Source organism: Momordica charantia (assembly GCF_013281855.1).
Source record: "Momordica charantia cultivar OHB3-1 chromosome 11 unlocalized genomic scaffold, Mcharantia_2.0 BLBB01000011.1, whole genome shotgun sequence".
Taxonomy (NCBI): domain Eukaryota; kingdom Viridiplantae; phylum Streptophyta; class Magnoliopsida; order Cucurbitales; family Cucurbitaceae; genus Momordica; species Momordica charantia.
The window spans coordinates 1,999,355-2,017,663 of NW_028275159.1; the positions used below are offsets into that span (position 1 = coordinate 1,999,355).

General features: G+C 36.8%; 3 protein-coding genes and 1 long non-coding RNA gene across 4 annotated transcripts; 3 read left to right on the plus strand and 1 right to left on the minus strand.

The window, feature by feature from the left end:
* The first annotated feature begins 896 nt into the window (after positions 1 to 896).
* Positions 897 to 3,545, plus strand: LOC111020011 (uncharacterized). The gene is made up of 2 exons (XM_022296587.2): positions 897 to 2,395; positions 2,752 to 3,545. Exons 1-2 carry the CDS (start codon positions 1,483 to 1,485, stop codon positions 3,249 to 3,251), a joined length of 1,413 nt encoding a protein of 470 aa, XP_022152279.1. The 5' UTR covers positions 897 to 1,482; the 3' UTR covers positions 3,252 to 3,545.
* Positions 3,546 to 7,562: 4,017 nt separating this feature from the next.
* LOC111012711 (UDP-glucosyl transferase 73CC6) lies at positions 7,563 to 9,434 on the plus strand. The gene has a single exon (XM_022286965.2). It carries the CDS (start codon positions 7,770 to 7,772, stop codon positions 9,252 to 9,254), a length of 1,485 nt encoding a protein of 494 aa, XP_022142657.2. The 5' UTR covers positions 7,563 to 7,769; the 3' UTR covers positions 9,255 to 9,434.
* Positions 9,435 to 11,369: 1,935 nt separating this feature from the next.
* Positions 11,370 to 13,093, plus strand: LOC111012704 (putative UDP-glucosyl transferase 73B6). The gene has a single exon (XM_022286953.2). It carries the CDS (start codon positions 11,499 to 11,501, stop codon positions 12,945 to 12,947), a length of 1,449 nt encoding a protein of 482 aa, XP_022142645.1. The 5' UTR covers positions 11,370 to 11,498; the 3' UTR covers positions 12,948 to 13,093.
* Positions 13,094 to 15,132: 2,039 nt separating this feature from the next.
* On the minus strand, positions 15,133 to 18,176 carry LOC148208008 (uncharacterized). The gene is made up of 2 exons (XR_015788813.1): positions 16,980 to 18,176; positions 15,133 to 15,575 (listed from the first exon to the last, which is right to left on the minus strand). It is a non-coding gene; the product is annotated as an uncharacterized LOC148208008 (long non-coding RNA).
* Positions 18,177 to 18,309: the final 133 nt, after the last annotated feature.

Sequence of the window (18,309 nt, forward strand, 5' to 3'; positions counted from 1 at the left end):
AGAGAGAGTTTGTTTGGTTTGCATTGAGAGGGAAGTTCAGGGATTTCATCAGGAAAAGAACAAAACTAGCTAGATCAGTTATATATAAGTTGAATAAATGTAGAGGATCAGTAGAGAGTGTGATGGGATAAAAAATAATGGTTCCACATTCTCAAAGAAGAAGGCCTCTCTTCGATTATGATGGCATATTATTAACACAAAACAATAATTCTGCTTACTACCATTGCCATCTTGGAAAGCCAAATATTAACTGTGCACAGTGTTGATATTATCATTAATAATGGAGCTGCCCTGCCCATATGAAATTATAGAGGCACCCCCACAATCATAGCAAAAAGAACATTAATTACTTCTTCCTTCCACATATTTCTATCTTCTCAAACACAAAGTTATGTAGAAATTTGGAGTTGTGTAAGCATTTTGGATTACTGAATAGAGAGAGGCAGAGGGAGAGGATGAGAAGTGGGTGGCAAGTGTGTTGGTTTTAGCGTCCCATCGAAGTTAAAAGATCTCCACTAATTATTTATAGATAAAAAAGGATTAAGAGTCATTGCCGACCAAAAATAAATTTTATAATTGGGCTTTTCTATCTCCATTAAACAAATGAGAAATAGAAAAATCAGTGATGAAATGATGATAATGCGCCAAATTATAATACTCTTTTGCCACTTTTATACGAAGGCCATACAGAATGGAAGTCACTATCATTTTCCTCCCATCTGTCTCCATCACAAAGTGGATTTTCAGCTTAGCCTTTTGCGGAGTCATTTTCTTAATAACACTATGTTGCGTGAGAGACTTGAAGATTCTCCATCTCTGTTCTTAATCCCTCAGTGCCATTTTACATTAATAATTCAAATTACTGTGTCAAAACAATAGATTTTGGTTTATATCAACCAAAGATGTTGTTCTTACTTAGGTGACAGGTACAGATATCTGTGGTGTTTGTGTTTGTGTTTGTATTTGTGTTTGTGTTTGAGTTTGGGTTTGTTGGTTACAGTCTCCGTGTACGGCGGAGTGACCCAAAATCCCACCATTTGTCCTCAGAAACCCAAATAATCAAAAAAAGAAAAGAGAGAGAGAAGAAAAAAAAGCCATTGTTGGTTTACTTTCTCAAGGTGCTTATTCCAAGTAATGAAACACTATCCAGGCATCTCTCTCCTCCCTTCCAAAACAAGATGAATCAGCACATTCCATTTTCTACCAGAAAAGTCTGTCGGCTAATTCTTATTAAATTAAAACGCAGTTCTGTCTAGTCCATGGAAGGCTCTATTGCTGCTGCTGCTGCTTCTTCCTTCTTGGAAAAAGTCTTCAGTCCACGCATGCCCCAATTTTGTGCCGCCCCGATTGTTTTGTTTCTTATATTAACTTCCTCCGCCTGCGCCATTTCCTCCTTAACTTAACTTCTCCGCGAAAGATTCCTCTATTCAACGTAAAATCATCAACAGGGGAAAGAAGAAGCAGAAATTTTGAAGGCTTCAGATGGGCGAATCCGCAGTTGTTGCGGCAGCAGCCGTGTCCGTCGGAGTTGTTACGTTCTTGCTGACTAGTTTGCACTTCTGGAGGCGGCGGCGGCGGCGGCGCCTTGTTGTTGCAGAAACCGTCGAGACAATACAGAGTGTTGAGAATTCACAACAATCTGGTTTTGCGACCGCGAAGCTTCATCGCCAAACAGAATCTGACGGCAAAAAACGACTCAGTAATTTTGTTTACCCTCGTGGGGTTTCTCAAAAACCTCTGTTCAGTTGGGACGACAACCCTTCGCTGGTAAACGACGCGGTGGAAAATGGTTGGACTCAATTCGCTTTTACGGGATATATGTCATCGTCTCCGTCCTCGAGATCCCGATTGCTGGGTTTGTGTTCGGCCGGCGAAGTCGAGAAGGAGATCGCGGCAGAGATTAGCTGGGAAGTGAGTCAGGGATCGGCGGATTTTATGCAGAAGATTAGGCTTAATTCTGGGTTTAACAATACGATTAACAACGCAATCTCTCCTTCTACCCCTGCTTCCTCTGTAATCAGAACTGCTCTGCCATTACCGGGACCTCCCCTGGCATCTTTCCCGCAAGAAGCGTATTTCGAGATCACGATTTTGCATATCTCCGGGGATGACAATGAACCCACCGGAACGGCGAAAGAAGGCGAGAGACTTAAACTGATACCCGAGAATCACATCTCCAAGACTAGCTCCGAGTCTCTGGCCTATTTTACACCTAACAACAAAGTAAGCAACGTTGAGGAAACCAAGCTCAATGGAAAAGGCGAGGAAGAGGAATCCGTTGAAGATGTAATTTTATCCATTGGACTCAGTTCCGGCGGCTCTGCCCCATCCAAACTTCCCGGCAGCTATCCCGGTAGCATTGGATTCAACTCCAATGGCTCAGTCTATCTCGATGGTAAAAAAACAATTACCCTACTTTCTCGCGTCGAATTTCAATTTCCAAATACAAATCAAACCCGCCCTTTTTCTCTTCTCGAAAAGGGAAATCAAAAGAACACTTTTAATCCATACATTTCCGGACACTCTGCTTTGACATAAATATATAATAAGATCCATTTGTTTAATACCAATAATAATAACATATCCTAAAGAATCCGACCAATTTCTTTGTTTAATACAAACCTTCCCCAAATTAAGTGTTTTCTTTGGTCATTATTAGGCAAGCTGTGGTGTGGCTTAGTACTCCCAAATTAGGACAGTTCTGTTCTGTTCTGTGTTTCTAATTATGTGGTTGGTTGTTTGTTTGTTCAGGAATCAAATTAGTGTTTGAATCTGAGAAAGAAGACTGGGGAAGATCCGAGAAGGTGATCGGATGTGGGTTCGATCCGAAACAGAAGAAGGTGTTCTTCACGGTGGATTCTGAAGTGGTGCACGTGATCCATGGCAAGTCAGAGGAATTCGGAAGCCCACTGTATCCAACACTGGCGGCCAACGCCGACGTTACGGTTCTGGTAAATTTGGGGCAAAGCGTGTTCAAGTACATGCCGGCCCAAAGAACCCCAAATCCTTGCTTTGTGAGCCCTCTCGTAAATGCCGCCGGTGGTTCCCATGGAAATGGCTACGAAGATAGCAGAGAGCTGTTCTCCATGGGAATGATCGATTCCCAATGGTCTAATCGGACCACTCCTAGACCCAACAACAATCTTGTTGTTGACAATCGAGACATGGACGGCGACGATGAGTCGTCCTATGAAATTGAACTTTTTGAAATTGTCGTTGAAGATTCGCAACAAAAGGCAAGTAAAATGTAAACAGTGCGAAATTGCCAATTTCTTCTGGGTTTCTTTATTTTTTGTTTCTCTCAGCCAATCCCGGAGACGGTGAGTGTTGATAGAATACCAGTAAAACTGAGATTGAATTATCCAAGGCCACAAGAAAAGCACTGAAAATGTAGTTGAGGAAATCAATGTATTGAATTTTCATTCTTTTAATTATTCATCTCTACATCTCCGCCGAGTTGGGCTTTTGATCGTCCTACTGCCGCCTTCTATGGGATCCAATTTTATAGCAATGAAAATCACTGAAATGGTCTGAATATTTATTTATTTTTTCAGTACAGCTAGCATGGCAGGAACTCGAATTCAACCTTGTTGATTGAAGATATATATCAATCATATGAGCTATGTTTGCCAACAAATTTTTACTTAATTTTGTGTATTCATTGTTACATAAATATTTGAATATAGATACCATGATTGAGAATTTTTAATTTTAGGTTTCTAATAAATTAGCAAGATTGTTGAGTTAAACTAAATCAAATTAGTGTAAAATATTGCATATGTGATATGTAGTTTTTTTTAATCCAAGTCTGCTTGCCTTCTCCCTCCAAAGTCTCTCCCTCATCTTCTTGGTAGATTTTGAGAGTTAAAATTTTTTTCAAAAAAATTGAAAACGTGAGGATTATAAAGGATGGGGTTATTATCATTTAAAAAAGAAAAAGAAAATAGTGGGAGATTTTCGGCAAATCCTCCCCAAATCTTCCCTCTCTTCAGATAGCACTTTTTAGGTGCAACACACCGTCCCCATTTGGACGAAATATTTACTGGTTTGAGACTCATTTAACTCAAAAAAAAAAAAAATGCAGGCCCCAAACTATTTGGACGAAATCTTCTGGTTTGTGGCCCATTTAAATTAAAAAAAGACTAAAGATGGTGCATTTTAAGTTCAAGACACGGGTCGAAACGAGTTTCGACGAATTATTATATTAATGTAAAGTCATTTAATATCTACTTAGTAATATATACCTAGTATATTATACTGATGGAGGCTGCATTACAAAAAGAAAAAAGAAAGAGTCAATATTCTATCTACCATCCGAGAAACAAAGTGATAAATCGAGCGAAAACTTGATTTGATTACCTTGCATCATTTAGTCCCAGCGTAATCGTAAGTTTGATGGAAGAAAATAAAGATGGAATATGTATGTATGTATACTTGGATTTTGTGGCCGAAATCGAAACCGACCGGCTATTATCGAGTAATAAAATTTTCAAAATCAAACTAATAATCGATTTCGGTTGGCTTTATCGATTTAATCGATTTGGTCAATTTTTACTTGTATCCCTGCACTTAGTACCCTAACATGTGCTCCTTCACGAGAGGCATGTCTTTACCCTATTATAAAGGACTGGATAAAAGATACAAGTAATAAAGAAAAAGTAATTAAGGCGAGGGGAGATTAGAAAGGTATAATTAACCAAGAAAATCCTTTGAATAGAACAGAACAAAAAAAAAAACAAAAAAATGCATGTTGTGGATAAAATTTAAATAAAAATAAGAGCAGAATTTGTTTGATGCTTGCATGTTTTATGAAATTGGGTGGTTTTGGAAATTCAATGCATCTGCTCTAATTTTCAAATTTTATATAACCCAACAAAATATTAAATCATTCTTAATTATTCTACTTTTACTTTGTGACTTCCTCATTCATTAAATAACATAACCAAACCTAAATTCTTCGTCAATCCTTTTTATATCTATTTAAAGTCAAATCAATTGAATTTGTTTTTTAATCTGCTCCACAGGATTGTCTATATATTTGTTTACTTTTTCCATTATTTTATGATGCTTAAGTTTACGTTTTTAAATTTAAAATTGTAGTCCACGCTAATTAATAGTTTTTCTATTTATGACCCAGTATTTTGTTTAAATTATATTTATTCAACTGACATGGTTTGGGATTTTGGTTTTGATATCACCTGCATTTTTAAAGTATATTTATTTCTTATAATTATTTATTTAAAAAAATAATTGTTGATTAAATAACATTTCATATATACCCCTAATAGGCAGTATAAAAAATATCATTTTTCTAATCGTCAATTTCAATTTATATGCGACTCAAAAAAATTCAATTTATATGTAACTTTTTTGTTTTTGAGTAAATATGTAACTTTATTCTGGTGTGAGATATAATCAATCTATCTAGTAACTAGAAGACAACATTGTTAGCTTAAAATGCTACTTTTAATTTAAAAAAGAAAATTTTTTTCTTCTTATTATAAAAAAAATGAATATATTACATTTTAAAATACTACAACACTATATTTAATATAGGCGGTTGCAATGCAGTCGTTGCTGTCATAATCGTTGTATACATAATTAAAATATTATTTTTGAAAATTTAATTATAAAAATAACGTAAAAGTGACTGTCTCATCGGAGTCTGACTAGCTAAAAAAAAAAAAAAGCAGTAAACTTGGACCTACCCGTAATATTATGGTATATAAACCAACGGCCCAGAAACTGAAGTACGGTTGGGCCAATGTTGCAGTTGATTAATTTTAGAAATTTTTTTTTTCTTTCTTTTGAGGCAATTTTAGAAGAAAATTTGGCAGTGCCCTTTTACATTATGCTATTATCAAAATTACTTTCTAGTGATATTTTTCATATTTATCTAAGCTTCAACTTGAACACAGTACTCCTTAGATCTAGATACTCTGTTTATGTTTATTATTTTTGTTTTTTAGCTCAAGTTTCAACGTCTATTTACCTCCACTAACTTCACAAGAAGTGAAAGCTTGAAGGACAAAACTCTTAAATATTGAAAAATACACACAAATCATCTCAAAGTATTGTAAAAATCAAATCTTCAAACTACATGATCATTATAATAAAATCCAATTTTTTATGTAACTTGTTTTCTTAAATTTAGATGTCAACTCAATTTGAGAACCAAAGTTTTCATATTATTGTTATATTATTGTTTTTGTAAGTCCATGGAGTGATGTATCAAAATTAAAATTTGAAGGGTATAATTCTAACAACTCAATGATTTTTTTTGGTATTTTTACCAAATCAGAAAGAAAATAGAGAATATTACGAAAGAGAGATGATGATAAAAATAGTTTAGAAACTGCTTACTTAAGTGTGACGAGCAAACACAATATGTAAGATATCATTCCATTTAAAAGGATTAGGCTAAGCGCGTAAACTGGTCTCGACACTCACGAATATCAAAAAATAAAATAATAATAAAAAAATTGGGCTAAATATATATTAGTTCTTAAATGTTTGAACATCTTCTCAATTTAGTCTATATCATTTTAAAAATCAGAGACCAAGCTAAAATAATTTAGAGAGAAAACAGGTGGGATCTAAAAAAAAGTATTTTAGAGACAATGTTAAAAAAATTAAAGAGAACGATCCATAACTAGGGAGAGCGGTCAAAGTGAACATTGACATATGCCTCCAATCAAGAATCAATATGTTGTATAAAAAAAAAGTTAGGGAGCGAGAAATGTGAGAGAGAAACAAAAATTTAAGAAAAAGAAAATTTAAAGGACTCGAGACAAATTTTAGACAAATAAAAAAAATGGAGATTATTAAAATCTGAGACAGAGCCAACAAAATTAGACGAATATAGGTAAAAAGATTAAAATTTAGAAAATAATGTTAAAGTTGAGTGAATTGAACCATTTTGAAATTTAAAATAACAACTATTTTAAAAATTATTTTCTTATTTGTTTGTTTTGTCCAAAGAAATTTGATTATAATTCAATTCGTGAATAGATATCACATGGGAATCCTTATAGATGGTTGATGATTTAGAGTGTTTGATGGTCAAAATCATTCGTGTCAAAATCACTTAATTTTTATTAATTGTAAAATTAATTACAGGAAAGTTTAAAATCACTTTAAATTAATTCTTAAATTTAAATTACTTTTTAAGATATCACTTGGATTTATATTTTAAAAAATTAATTATAATTAAATTTTTTTTTCAAAGTTACTCATTCTACTCTCATTCACCAATAGTATTTCACAATTTATAATATATTTCTAAAATTATGAATTGATCCGTAAATTTTTAAAATTATGTATTATAAATTCTAAAACTTAATAAAAAAACATTAAAAGGTCTTCAAATTTTTAAATTTAAATTTAATACGTGTTCATTTAATTTTTATATTAAATATAACTCTTAACCTATTAGACTATTTGTAAAGCTCAAATGCTAAATACAAAAGAAAAAAAAATAAAAATAACCTGTTTATTTAACATCATATTACCTTAAACACAGTTGAAAGGTAATGGAAAAATTTATAATTTACAGAATTTAAAATAAAAACATAAAAACTAGTACTTTCAAGTTTTAAGTTAACAATCTATAAGCAGTAATAGTTTTACCTGCGCCGCGTGTTTTACCGAGGGGAAAGAAAATAGACGTGAAACGCATGGGGCAAAGTCGAATCAATTACTCTGACATTTAATCACCCTAGGGCACACAAAACCAATCGTTTGATCAGTAGTTGAGGTTGCGCATCACCATGGAAGCTCCAAAGCTGAACGTCTTTTTCTTTCCCTTCTACACGGCCAGCCACCTTCTTCCGATGGTGGATGCGGCCAGGCTATTGGCAGCCCACGACGGAGTAATCGCCAACATCGTCACCACCCACCGGAACTCCCTTTTGTTCGAAAACGCCATCAATCTTGACATCCAAAACGGCTCCCACATCATCCTTCACAACCTCCATTTCCCCTGCACACAAGTCGGTCTTCCACAAGGGGTCGAAAATTTCAACTCCACCACTTCCCTCGAAATGCGCCGAAAACTCATGGATGGCATCGCCCTTCTCCGGCAGCCCATGGAGCAATTGCTTCTCGACTCCCGCCCCGATTGCATCGTCGCCGACACGTTCTTCCCCTGGACGGTGGATGTGGCACAGGATCTTGGGATTCCCAGGATTCATTTCATGCCATCGATTTTCTTCCCCCGCTGCGTAACACACAGCCTCATCACTCACGCTCCTCACGAGAAGGTCGACTCCGAGACTGAAAATTTTGTTGTCCCTGGTCTCCCTCATCCAATTCAGCTCAACAGGTCTCAGCTGGAAGGGGTGGTGAAATCTAGAACAGGGTTCGCATTGCTAAGGGAGAAAATGGAAGAGGCGGAGAGTAGAAGCTACGGAACCATTATGATCAACTTCTTAGATCTGGAGCCAGCTTATGCTCAACACTTCAAACAGGTCCATGGTGGGAAATTTTGGAGCATTGGACCCACGCCTCTGTTCTGCAGAAAATCAATTAGAAGCACTGCCACAAACAATAGTATCAACGGGGACCAAAAGGATGTGTTCAGCTGGCTTGATTCTCAGAAACCCAACTCGGTGTTGTATGTCTGCTTTGGGGGTATGGTGAGGTTCTCGGCGGAGCAGCTGAGGGAGATAGCGATGGCGTTGGAAGGCTCCGGGAAGCCGTTCCTATGGGTTTGCAGAGCGCCGGAAAATATTTCAGAATCAGGTGAAGAATGGTTGCCGGAGGGGTTTGAGGAGAGGAATAGGAAACAGAGGAGGGGGTTCCTGATTAAAGGGTGGGCACCGCAGGTCCAGATCTTGGACCACCCTTCGGTCGCGGGATTCATGACTCATTGTGGTTGTAACTCCCTTATGGAAGCCATGACCGCGGGCGTGGCGTTGATTACGTGGCCACTGTTTTCGGAACAATTCTACAACGAAAAGTTGATAGTGGATGTGTTGAAGTGTGGGATTGCGGCGGGATCGGAGTGTTGGAACGAAGGCTTCAACATAACTTCTCCTACGGTGAGAAGACACAAAATCCAGAATGCGGTGTGCCGGTTGATGAGCGACTCCGTGGAGGCGGAGGAAATCAGGCGGCGAGCTAATGAACTGAAAAGGATGGCGAACAGGGCGGTGGAACAAGGTGGGTCCTCCCATTCGGATCTCATGGACTTGATATCGGACCTCAAAATTCAAACCCTGGGCCACGGGAAACACCATGCCCCTCTGACTTAGACACGTCCTATTCGGATCTCATATATCAGATCTTAATTTCAGTTGTCGTTTCTTTATTAGATAATGCAATTTTTAATTGCTTCAACTCGTGGGACTCTGATCTCTGATGGAATAATTTCACTCCTAAAATTTATAATTCCCAAACTATTTTAAGAATAATGTTTTTATTTCTTCCGCTCACTTATTCTATTCCAATGCAACATAGATGAGCTCTTTATGTAGCGACCTACTTTTTTTTCTTTTTTAGATATTTGTTGATTCTAACTTTATTTTTAAAACAAAAATGTAAAACATGTCTTTTTCTTTTTAATTTATTTCTATTTCATCTCTTTTGCTCGTGCAACAAATGAGTTAAAGTCCAGATAGGTGGGATCGACAATTGATAGGATCCTGAAGATTTTGTCGATGGCTGACCAACCTGAACTAGATCCTAAATAATTTTGTTGCACAAACATATTTTGATGTTTTGAAAAAAGAAAGGAAAAACTGTTTGATAGATTTTGATTGGAGAAAGAAAATCCAGTTACAAAAGAAACTTAATGTAATAATTTATTTATTTTTCATAAATTAAAGAAATAATAAAAATAAAGTATGGAGAGCGGGGAGCACATGACCAGCTACCTCTCCTTGCAATTTCGCGCACGACTATCACGTTTCTGGATGTTGAGGAGGAAAAGTAGGGTTCCAGAATTCGACTCTATAGTATAAGATGGAACGAATAATGGAGAGTTAGGTTGAGAAAATGAAACTTGTTTTAATTTGTATTTTACTATATTTAAATTTAGGAGAAGTAAGATGAGATCTTTGCATCTGTAGCCTGTTCTTTCTGTTCCTTCCATCTCAAATAAAAGAGATGGAGAACCTCCTCTCTCTCTCTCTCTCTCTCTCTCTCTCTCTCTCTCTCTCTCTCAAGGATTTGATGTCTGAAAACTGAGAATTATATTAACAATTGTAAAATAGAATACATACATAAATAAGCTTTGGGAAGTGCTAAAAAAGTATAGGAACTAAGGGGGTATAGCTGGAACTGGAAGCATATATAGCTTTTAAAGAAACTTAATTACTATAAAGTAATAAACATGGTGGAAAATGCCCCCAATCCGAATCCAGGCTGCCCTTTGGGGTGTCAAGATACTCATCAGCAAGGCATAGGAAATCAAGATACTCATCAGCAAGTGTATTTTAATCCAATAATAAAATTCATAAAAATGATGAATTTCAAAAATGGAAAAAAAATTAAACGTAACATACTGAGATTTATTTCTTATGTGAGACGAATATATTAAAACATTTTATGCCTTTAAGAAAAAATGAAAAATATATAAAAGGATTAAAATGGAATAGATAAAAAAAAATAATAAAGAATCATAAAAATTAAAAATAGATTGAAAAGTCATTTAAATTATTTAAATGGTTGATGAAGTTCCAATATTGAAAAATGAAAAATTTAAGTTTGAAGGGAGAAAATTAAAGAAATGAAAATTGAGAACAGAGAAGCAATTGAAGAGGTAAATAGATTAAAAAATAAATAATCACGGGAGAAAATGTACGTGGGCTCTACATGAAATAGATATATTTCTTATTTTTTATAATAATAAAGATTCTTTACATACAGTAACTTCTAGACGGAAGAAGCGTGAAATAAGAGACGATGATTTCAACTGGTTTCCAAGGTGGTTTGAGAAACATCGGGAGCGCTCGTGATTTTCTCTAAACCACCCGAACTTTTTGTATTTTTTAATTATTTCTCTCTCCTCTCTCATCTCCCATTTCTCAAGATCTACCCTCTCCCTCTCCGCTTCCGTTTTTTCTTCTTCCCTTCTTTACATCTTCTCCATTTTTCTACTTCCACTGCCGTTTCAGATTTCTTTGCTTTATTTTTCTCATTATCAGCCTCCAATACTCATCGATGCAATCTTAAAAGTTCTTCGAGTCGGTTTTGTCCTGAAAACCGAACTCATCGACTAATGTACACCTTGTGCAAGGCAATGAACCATATTGTTACAAATAATAATAAAAATCTAATAATTTATGTTTTCATAAATTAAAAAAATAATAAAAATAAAATATGGAGGGCGGGGAGCACGTGACCACCTACCTCTCATTGTAATTTGGCGCACGCCTTTCACGTTTCTGGATGTTGAGGAGGAAAAGCAGGTTCCAACTTCCACCGTCAAAAGTGATGATAAACTATAAAATCAAAAACTCCAGTTTCCAAATTCTTAGCAGTAGTTGCTCGTCACCATGGAAACTCCAAACTTCAGCATCTTTTTCTTCCCCTTTTACACTGCCAGCCATATTCTTCCGATGGTCGATACGGCCAGACTATTCGCCGCCCACGCCGGAGTTATCGCCAACCTCGTCACCACCCACCGCAACGCCCTTTTGTTCGAAAACACCGTCAATCTTGACATCGATCACGGCTCCCACATCGTCGTTCACAAGCTCGATTTCCCCTGCAAACAAGTCGGTCTTCCAGAAGGGGTGGAAAATCTCAACTCCACCACTTCCCCCGAAATGAATCGAAAAGTTTTCATGGCTGTTGGCCTTCTCCGCCAACCCATGGAGCAATTGCTTCGCGATTACCGCCCCGATTGCATCGTCTCAGACATGTTCTTCCCCTGGACGGTGGATGTGGCAGAGGAACTCGGAATTCCGAGGGTCCATTTCAATCCAACCGGCTACTTCCCTCGCTGCGTCTTACACAGCCTCAAAACATACGCCCCTCACGACAAAGTTGAGTCCGAGGCCGAAAACTTCGATGTCCCCGGCCTCCCGGATCCGATTCAGATGAAGAGGTCTCAGCTGGCAGGGGAGGTGAAATCGAAAACAGGGTACGCGTTACTAAAAGAGAAAATGGAAGAGGCAGAGACTAGAAGCTACGGAACCATTATGAATAGCTTCTCAGATCTCGAGCCAGCTTATATTCAATACTTCCAAAATGTTAAACGGGGGAAATTCTGGACCGTAGCACCCATGTCTCTGTTCTGTAGAAAATCAATTAGAAACGGGGAATCGAACAATACCATTAACAGAGACCAATATGATTTCTTCAGCTGGCTTGATTCTCAGAAACCCAATTCGGTGTTGTATGTTTGCTTTGGGAGTATGGTCAGATTCTCGGCGGAGCAGCTGAAGGAGATAGCCATGGCATTGGAAGCCTCCGGGAAGCTGTTCCTCTGGGTTTGCAGACCGCCGGAAAATATTCCAAAAGGCGAAGAATGGTTGCCGGAGGGGTTTGAGGAGAGGATAAGGGAACGAAACGTTGGGTTCCTGATCAAGGGGTGGGCACCCCAGGTGCTGATCTTGGATCACCCCTCCGTCGCCGGATTCATGAATCATTGTGGATGGAGCTCTGTTCTTGAGGCTGTAACCGCGGGCGTGGCACTGATTACGTGGCCGCTATTTGCAGAACATTTCTACAACGAAAAGCTGATCGTGGATGTGTTGAAAACTGGGATTGAGGTGGGGTCGGAGTACTGGAACGAAGGATTCAGCATAACTACTCCTACGGTTACGAAGGACAAAATTCAAAATGCGGTTTGCCGGTTCATGAGCGGTTCGGGGGAGGCGGAGGAAATGAGACGGCGAGCCAAGGAGCTGAAAAGAATGGCGAATAAGGCGGTTGAAGAAGGTGGGTCTTCCCATTTGGATTTCATGGCCTTGATATCGGAGCTTAAATCGGCCAAATGAGCCTCAGAACTCAAAAGAGAACGACTTTGAAATATGCTTGTTTAGTCGCCGTTTTGTTTATTCAGAGTAGTGGCAGCAAGAATAAGATTACAGCCGAGGAGATAAATATTTTCCTTCGAATAATAAAGCAATTTTTACCTTTTAAATCCAGCGATTTAGGCTTTGAGAAATTTTTTAACTGTTTTTTTCGTAAAGATTTTTAACTAATTGAGAAGTATTATAAAAAAAAATATATATAATATAATATATAGAAAACGAAAATTAAGTAAAAGGTTAAATCATAGAATTTATTGATGATTGTGTCACATGTATTTAGTTCTTGAATTTTTAGAAGGTTTTAACTGCATAAGTTTTTGTGTCATTGTGTCACGTGTATTTAATTGTTAAATTTTTAGAAGGTTTTAACTACATCAGTTTTTAACTAGTGAGCGATGATTTAACTAATTTGACATAGTAACATCAAATTGAACATTATTCAATGAACAAAATACCAATCATCATTTCAAATAACAACTATTATTATTTCAATTATTGATGGTTTGATCTTCCGCTTCCACAATTATATAATTCACAATAAAAATGGATAACACGATGTATTAATGAGTTACGTAATAAATATGTTAGTTGGATAACCGAGGACATATACGTTTCCATGGTATATCAACGCGAGAGATATATTAGACGTTTTCATTTTTTTGTTCGTGCAAGTCTGAATTTACTCAATTTTTTTAAAGAAGATAGTCTATTATTTAATATATAAATTACAATTTTTAAAATAAAAAATATTAAGATGGACAGTTTATCTCTAAACCAACATGAGCATGGTTCAATATCTGACTAAAAAGATCGTGAGTTCGAATCTCCGACCATACCTATTCTATCAAAGAATCTCCGACCATACCTATTCTATCAAAGAAAAAGTTCATCTCTGAATAGATAATGACAGATATATGAAAATTGTAAGATTTTCTCTCCTCAAGTACTCTTGCTTTATTTTGTTACAGGCCTGGTCATGTTGGGTATTTAATTTGGGTTTCTTTACTCTAGATCCTAATCCAGCTGCTTTATTTTGGGCTTTTCCCTTCTCAACCGCAGCTCAACTTTAGCGACCCTTGCATATTTAAACAGTCATAGACTCCCTATGCTTATGCAACCCAATGAATTTTCCATATGATGGGTATATAATCCATCAAGGGAAATTCTCAAAAAAAAAAAAAAAAAAAACCCCATCAAGTGTTATGTTACCATAATGTGTTCATTTCACTTATTTTTCCTCATTTTCAAAATTTCAGAAATAATTATATCTGGTAATTATATGGAATTAAGAACATGAAATTGATAAACTCTATCATAATCTCAATAGAAGACATTAGTAATTATGGTTTTTATAAGTGGAAAATTTTGAATTTCTATTTTCCATTTTTAATTTGTAATGTTGTATTCTACCCAAAAAAAAAAAGGACTTGAAATTGAAATCCGATTGATATTGTTTATGACTTGGTTTTCTACTAAATCTAGATATTAGTAAGTTTAAATTTTAAGAATAATAAAACAAGAATTTAAATTACAAGTTCAATCTAAACTTTTAGAGCCATCTCAATTAATTAGTTCCTATATTTCAAAAATTTCTAATAATTTTTATACTTCCAAGATGGTGTTTCTATCAAATCCTTGTTGAGGATCTATAAACTTTTACCTTCATATTAAATAAATTCTTATTATAACTTCATAGGTTGAATGCTTACATATCATTGATGTTGTTATTAAACAAATTACATGATTACAAGTAAGTTTAGATGTTTGGTTGAGTGTGAACGTTTAAGTTAACGAAGATAGTCACAGCAGTCAATTAAACATGAAATTGAAAGTGGAAAAACTCATAAAAAAAATACAAAAGATCATATAAATATAACCTTAAAATTTAAAAAGCTATTTTATCTTGATACTGGTGACCAGACACCCCTTATCTCCTCAACTCAATCATGAACTCCACTGGAAGGGAGCCAAAGCAGCATGTGAGATAAAGAGTTCCTCAACTTTTTTCCATGGGTGAAAGTGCATGCAGGTGGTAAAAACTAGGCCAAAAAATAGATGAAAATAGAGATCATAGAGTACAATCCACAGTTTCCAGAAATATAAAAGCCCACAAACCACAACACAAAAACTTGAAGCAAAAGTGATGATATGATGGAACACTTGCACTGTTACTATTAGCACATGTCCTGTCTCAAAATGCCCAAAAATTACTTTAAAGCTCCCATCCTGATCAATCTCAAACCCAAGGTTGGTTTTCTTATATCAAAGACAAGATCATGATGGAGAATAGAAATTCAAAACTATTAAGAGAGTCCCCTCCCCAAGTGCTCTCTGGGCCAGCCTTAATTATAATCATGCATATATATCCAATTAAAATCCATTAGAATCATATCTTATCCCATAAAAACCTACTTAAGTGCCTCTATCTTGAAACTGATCATCCGCCTTTTGGACCTCGTCATGTTAAGTGTTGAATTATGGGAACTCATTATTCTGCTTCAAAAGGGATTCTTTTTTCTTTCTTCCCACAATCATATAATTAAAGCAGGGAGAGACACAAAGATGAGTGGACGTGGAGGGAGTGCCTATCAGCTTGCATAAAAATAAAACAGTATTTCAGAATAATAATGGTGTAATGTAAAGGAGGCGGGAGCATGTGATGCAAAAGCCTTTATATCTTCAGAGGAAAAAAAAAAGATGTCTTGTTTGTGAGAGAATGTGAATAAAGAAACCAAAGCCCCCCACCTCTCTCTGTGAGCCCAGAAGAAAATTGACCTCTCTCTACCCTTGTCATGTGGCTGGTTCGTGGTCTAATGACAACTTTGGGTTGGGGTACCAGAAATTAGCATAAAGTCGATTCATTTAGTCTATTTATTGTACTAAAAAAAGTTAATATGACGAAAGAAAACGTTATTTGCTTCATTAAATCGATGCTTAAAAGAACATTGCAGAGATGGAGGGGCTTTAGGATGATGCCAAACGGATATTATGGTCATTTACAAGTTGATTAATTGACAATCCAAGATGAATTAAGCAATTTAAATATGATTAATTATTATTAGTGGAGATAGGCAGATATGTGTTTGATAAGCGGAAGGTAAAAACTAAAAAGTGAATATTTGAGTTCTAGTCATTTATGAAGAAGGAGAAAAAGGGAAGGTGAAAGTGGGTTGAGACGTAAACAAAAATAAGAATTATTAATTGACTAAATGGCAAGACAGAGGCATTCCTGATTGCTTACTCAAGTGGGGCAAATGGGTTGGATTTTGAAGTTTGCTTCAGCTGCAAACTGGGTAACGGTCGGATTTAATTAGAAAAAGTATAAAATGGAATGCATAATGGAGAGAGTTAGGTTGAGAAAATGAAACTTGTTTTAATTTTTATTATATTATATTTAAATTTTGGAGAAATAAGATCGGATCTTTGCATCTGTGGCCTCTTCTTCCTGTTCCTTCCATCTCAAATAAAAGAGATGGAGAACCTCCTCTCTCTCAAGGATTTGATGTCTGAAAACTGATTGCTTAACTTGCAGTCCACATCTTCTCTGAATAACATAGGAATAGGTTTTTTTTTTCCACTTTTTGTATAATACCACCAAACCCACCCAACCAAAAATCATAAACAGAATTCAAAATTCAAAAAAAAAAAAAAAAAGGGAAGAAACTTATCTTTATCTTAGAAAATGAGCAAACTGCAGCCTCAGTGTGGCATTTTAGTCCACGCTCCCACATCCACCAGAGCCAGATGGGCCAAATTTGCATGTGATTTTACTTTTGAATGCTTTAAAACGATATTATTTAGGCAGATTTATTTGAAATCAAAAGAGTTATGCATGTGATCAGATGATATGTTTCTCGTTGGATAAGTAACGCACTATTGAGCGAACTGAATTAACAGTTGTAAAATAGAATATATAATAAGCTTTGGGAAGTGCTAAAAAAGTATAGGAATTGAGGGGTATAGCTGGAAGCATATATAGCTTTAAAAGAAACTTACTTTAAAGTAATAAATATGGTAGAAAATGCCCACATTCCGAATCCAAGCCCTTTCGGTGAGCGCGCATATGGAATGAGAAGCCAAGGCAAGGGAAATGGCGACGGGATGGGATTGAAACGTAAACCTTGAATCTTGATGTTGCTTGGAGAAAAACAAAAGTCTACTCATTCACACTTTTTTTTGATGGGCCTTGCTTATCTTTCTTCTTTCTCGAAATGCCTTGGGGATCCAACGATTTGCCAACCACCACTAACGTATATTTTCAACATCAAAAAAATCAAACCTTGTTATCTAGTCTCTCTATAGTCTAGGCTGGCTAGGGAGCTGCCCCAAGGCCGGGTCATGTGGATGGGACAAAAAATAGCAACCTCCCGTTTTATGCATCAAAAATCCAAATGGAAAAATAAATATATTATAATTTGGAATGTTTGGGATGTAATTGGACAGGAATGGCCATGTTGATTGTTGATGTTGGTATGGAACAATTGTTATTATTCTTTAATATTGGGATTATGGATGAAGAAATGCAACTCCAAGAGGGGGCAAAAGAGTCATTTTAGAGAGGTGGCTGGAGTCGTCGGTCAAGGGCGGAGCAAGAAGGGGATACGCTTGAGGAAAGGGAAACTACGGACTAAGGAGGGGAAAGCGGGGGGAGTGGGGTCCACCTGGCTGTAAACAATCAAACGCCATGTGACTGTGGGAGACCACCAGCTGGCTCTGTCTCATTTTTTAGTGGGGTCTCTCCTTTTTCCGTCCCTTGGCTTTTACTTCCTTCCCCCCACCACCACCGCCCCCGCCGCCGTCCACCACCACCACCTCCGCCCCCGTCCCTATCAGTTAGGCGCCAGCCAGCCACCATTTTCCCCACCCTTTCAGTTTTAATTACTCCCATCCATAACCATAATGCATAACCCCCCACCTTCCGCCACTTGGCTCAGTTGCTCACGCGACGCCACCAATCGGAAACAAAACGCCAAAGCTTCTCTCTTTGCGGCATTTCATCATTAACCTTGAATGCGTAAAACGGGAAGAAATAAGAATACCCCATCTCTCTCCACTCCTCCGTGTGTGTAACTGTAACTTGTAAGCGTACGCGATTCGATTCCACAGCACGTGCTGTTCCCACTATATTCTCGGGAGATATCTCGCGATACGATCCCCCCACAATACAGATTACAGATAGATAGAAGACCTGTGATGTCTGATCTACGTGTATTATGCTCTCGGGGGGTAATATGGTAATAGTGGGGAAAGCGGAGCCGTTGTGACTTTGTCGTGGGGAGGGGGGGAGAAGGGTATTTCGGGAAAGAGGGTAATAAAGTTTGACAGA

Excerpts from the sequence above, each read along its gene's own strand:
- LOC111012704 (XM_022286953.2), top strand. The coding sequence starts at position 11,499 with ATGGAAACTCCAAACTTCAGCATCTTTTTCTTCCCCTTTTACACTGCC.
- LOC111012711 (XM_022286965.2), top strand. The coding sequence starts at position 7,770 with ATGGAAGCTCCAAAGCTGAACGTCTTTTTCTTTCCCTTCTACACGGCC.
- LOC111020011 (XM_022296587.2), top strand. The coding sequence starts at position 1,483 with ATGGGCGAATCCGCAGTTGTTGCGGCAGCAGCCGTGTCCGTCGGAGTT. Across the intron at positions 2,396-2,751 it reads TGGCTCAGTCTATCTCGATG|GAATCAAATTAGTGTTTGAA; the intron begins GTAAAAAAACAA and ends TTGTTTGTTCAG.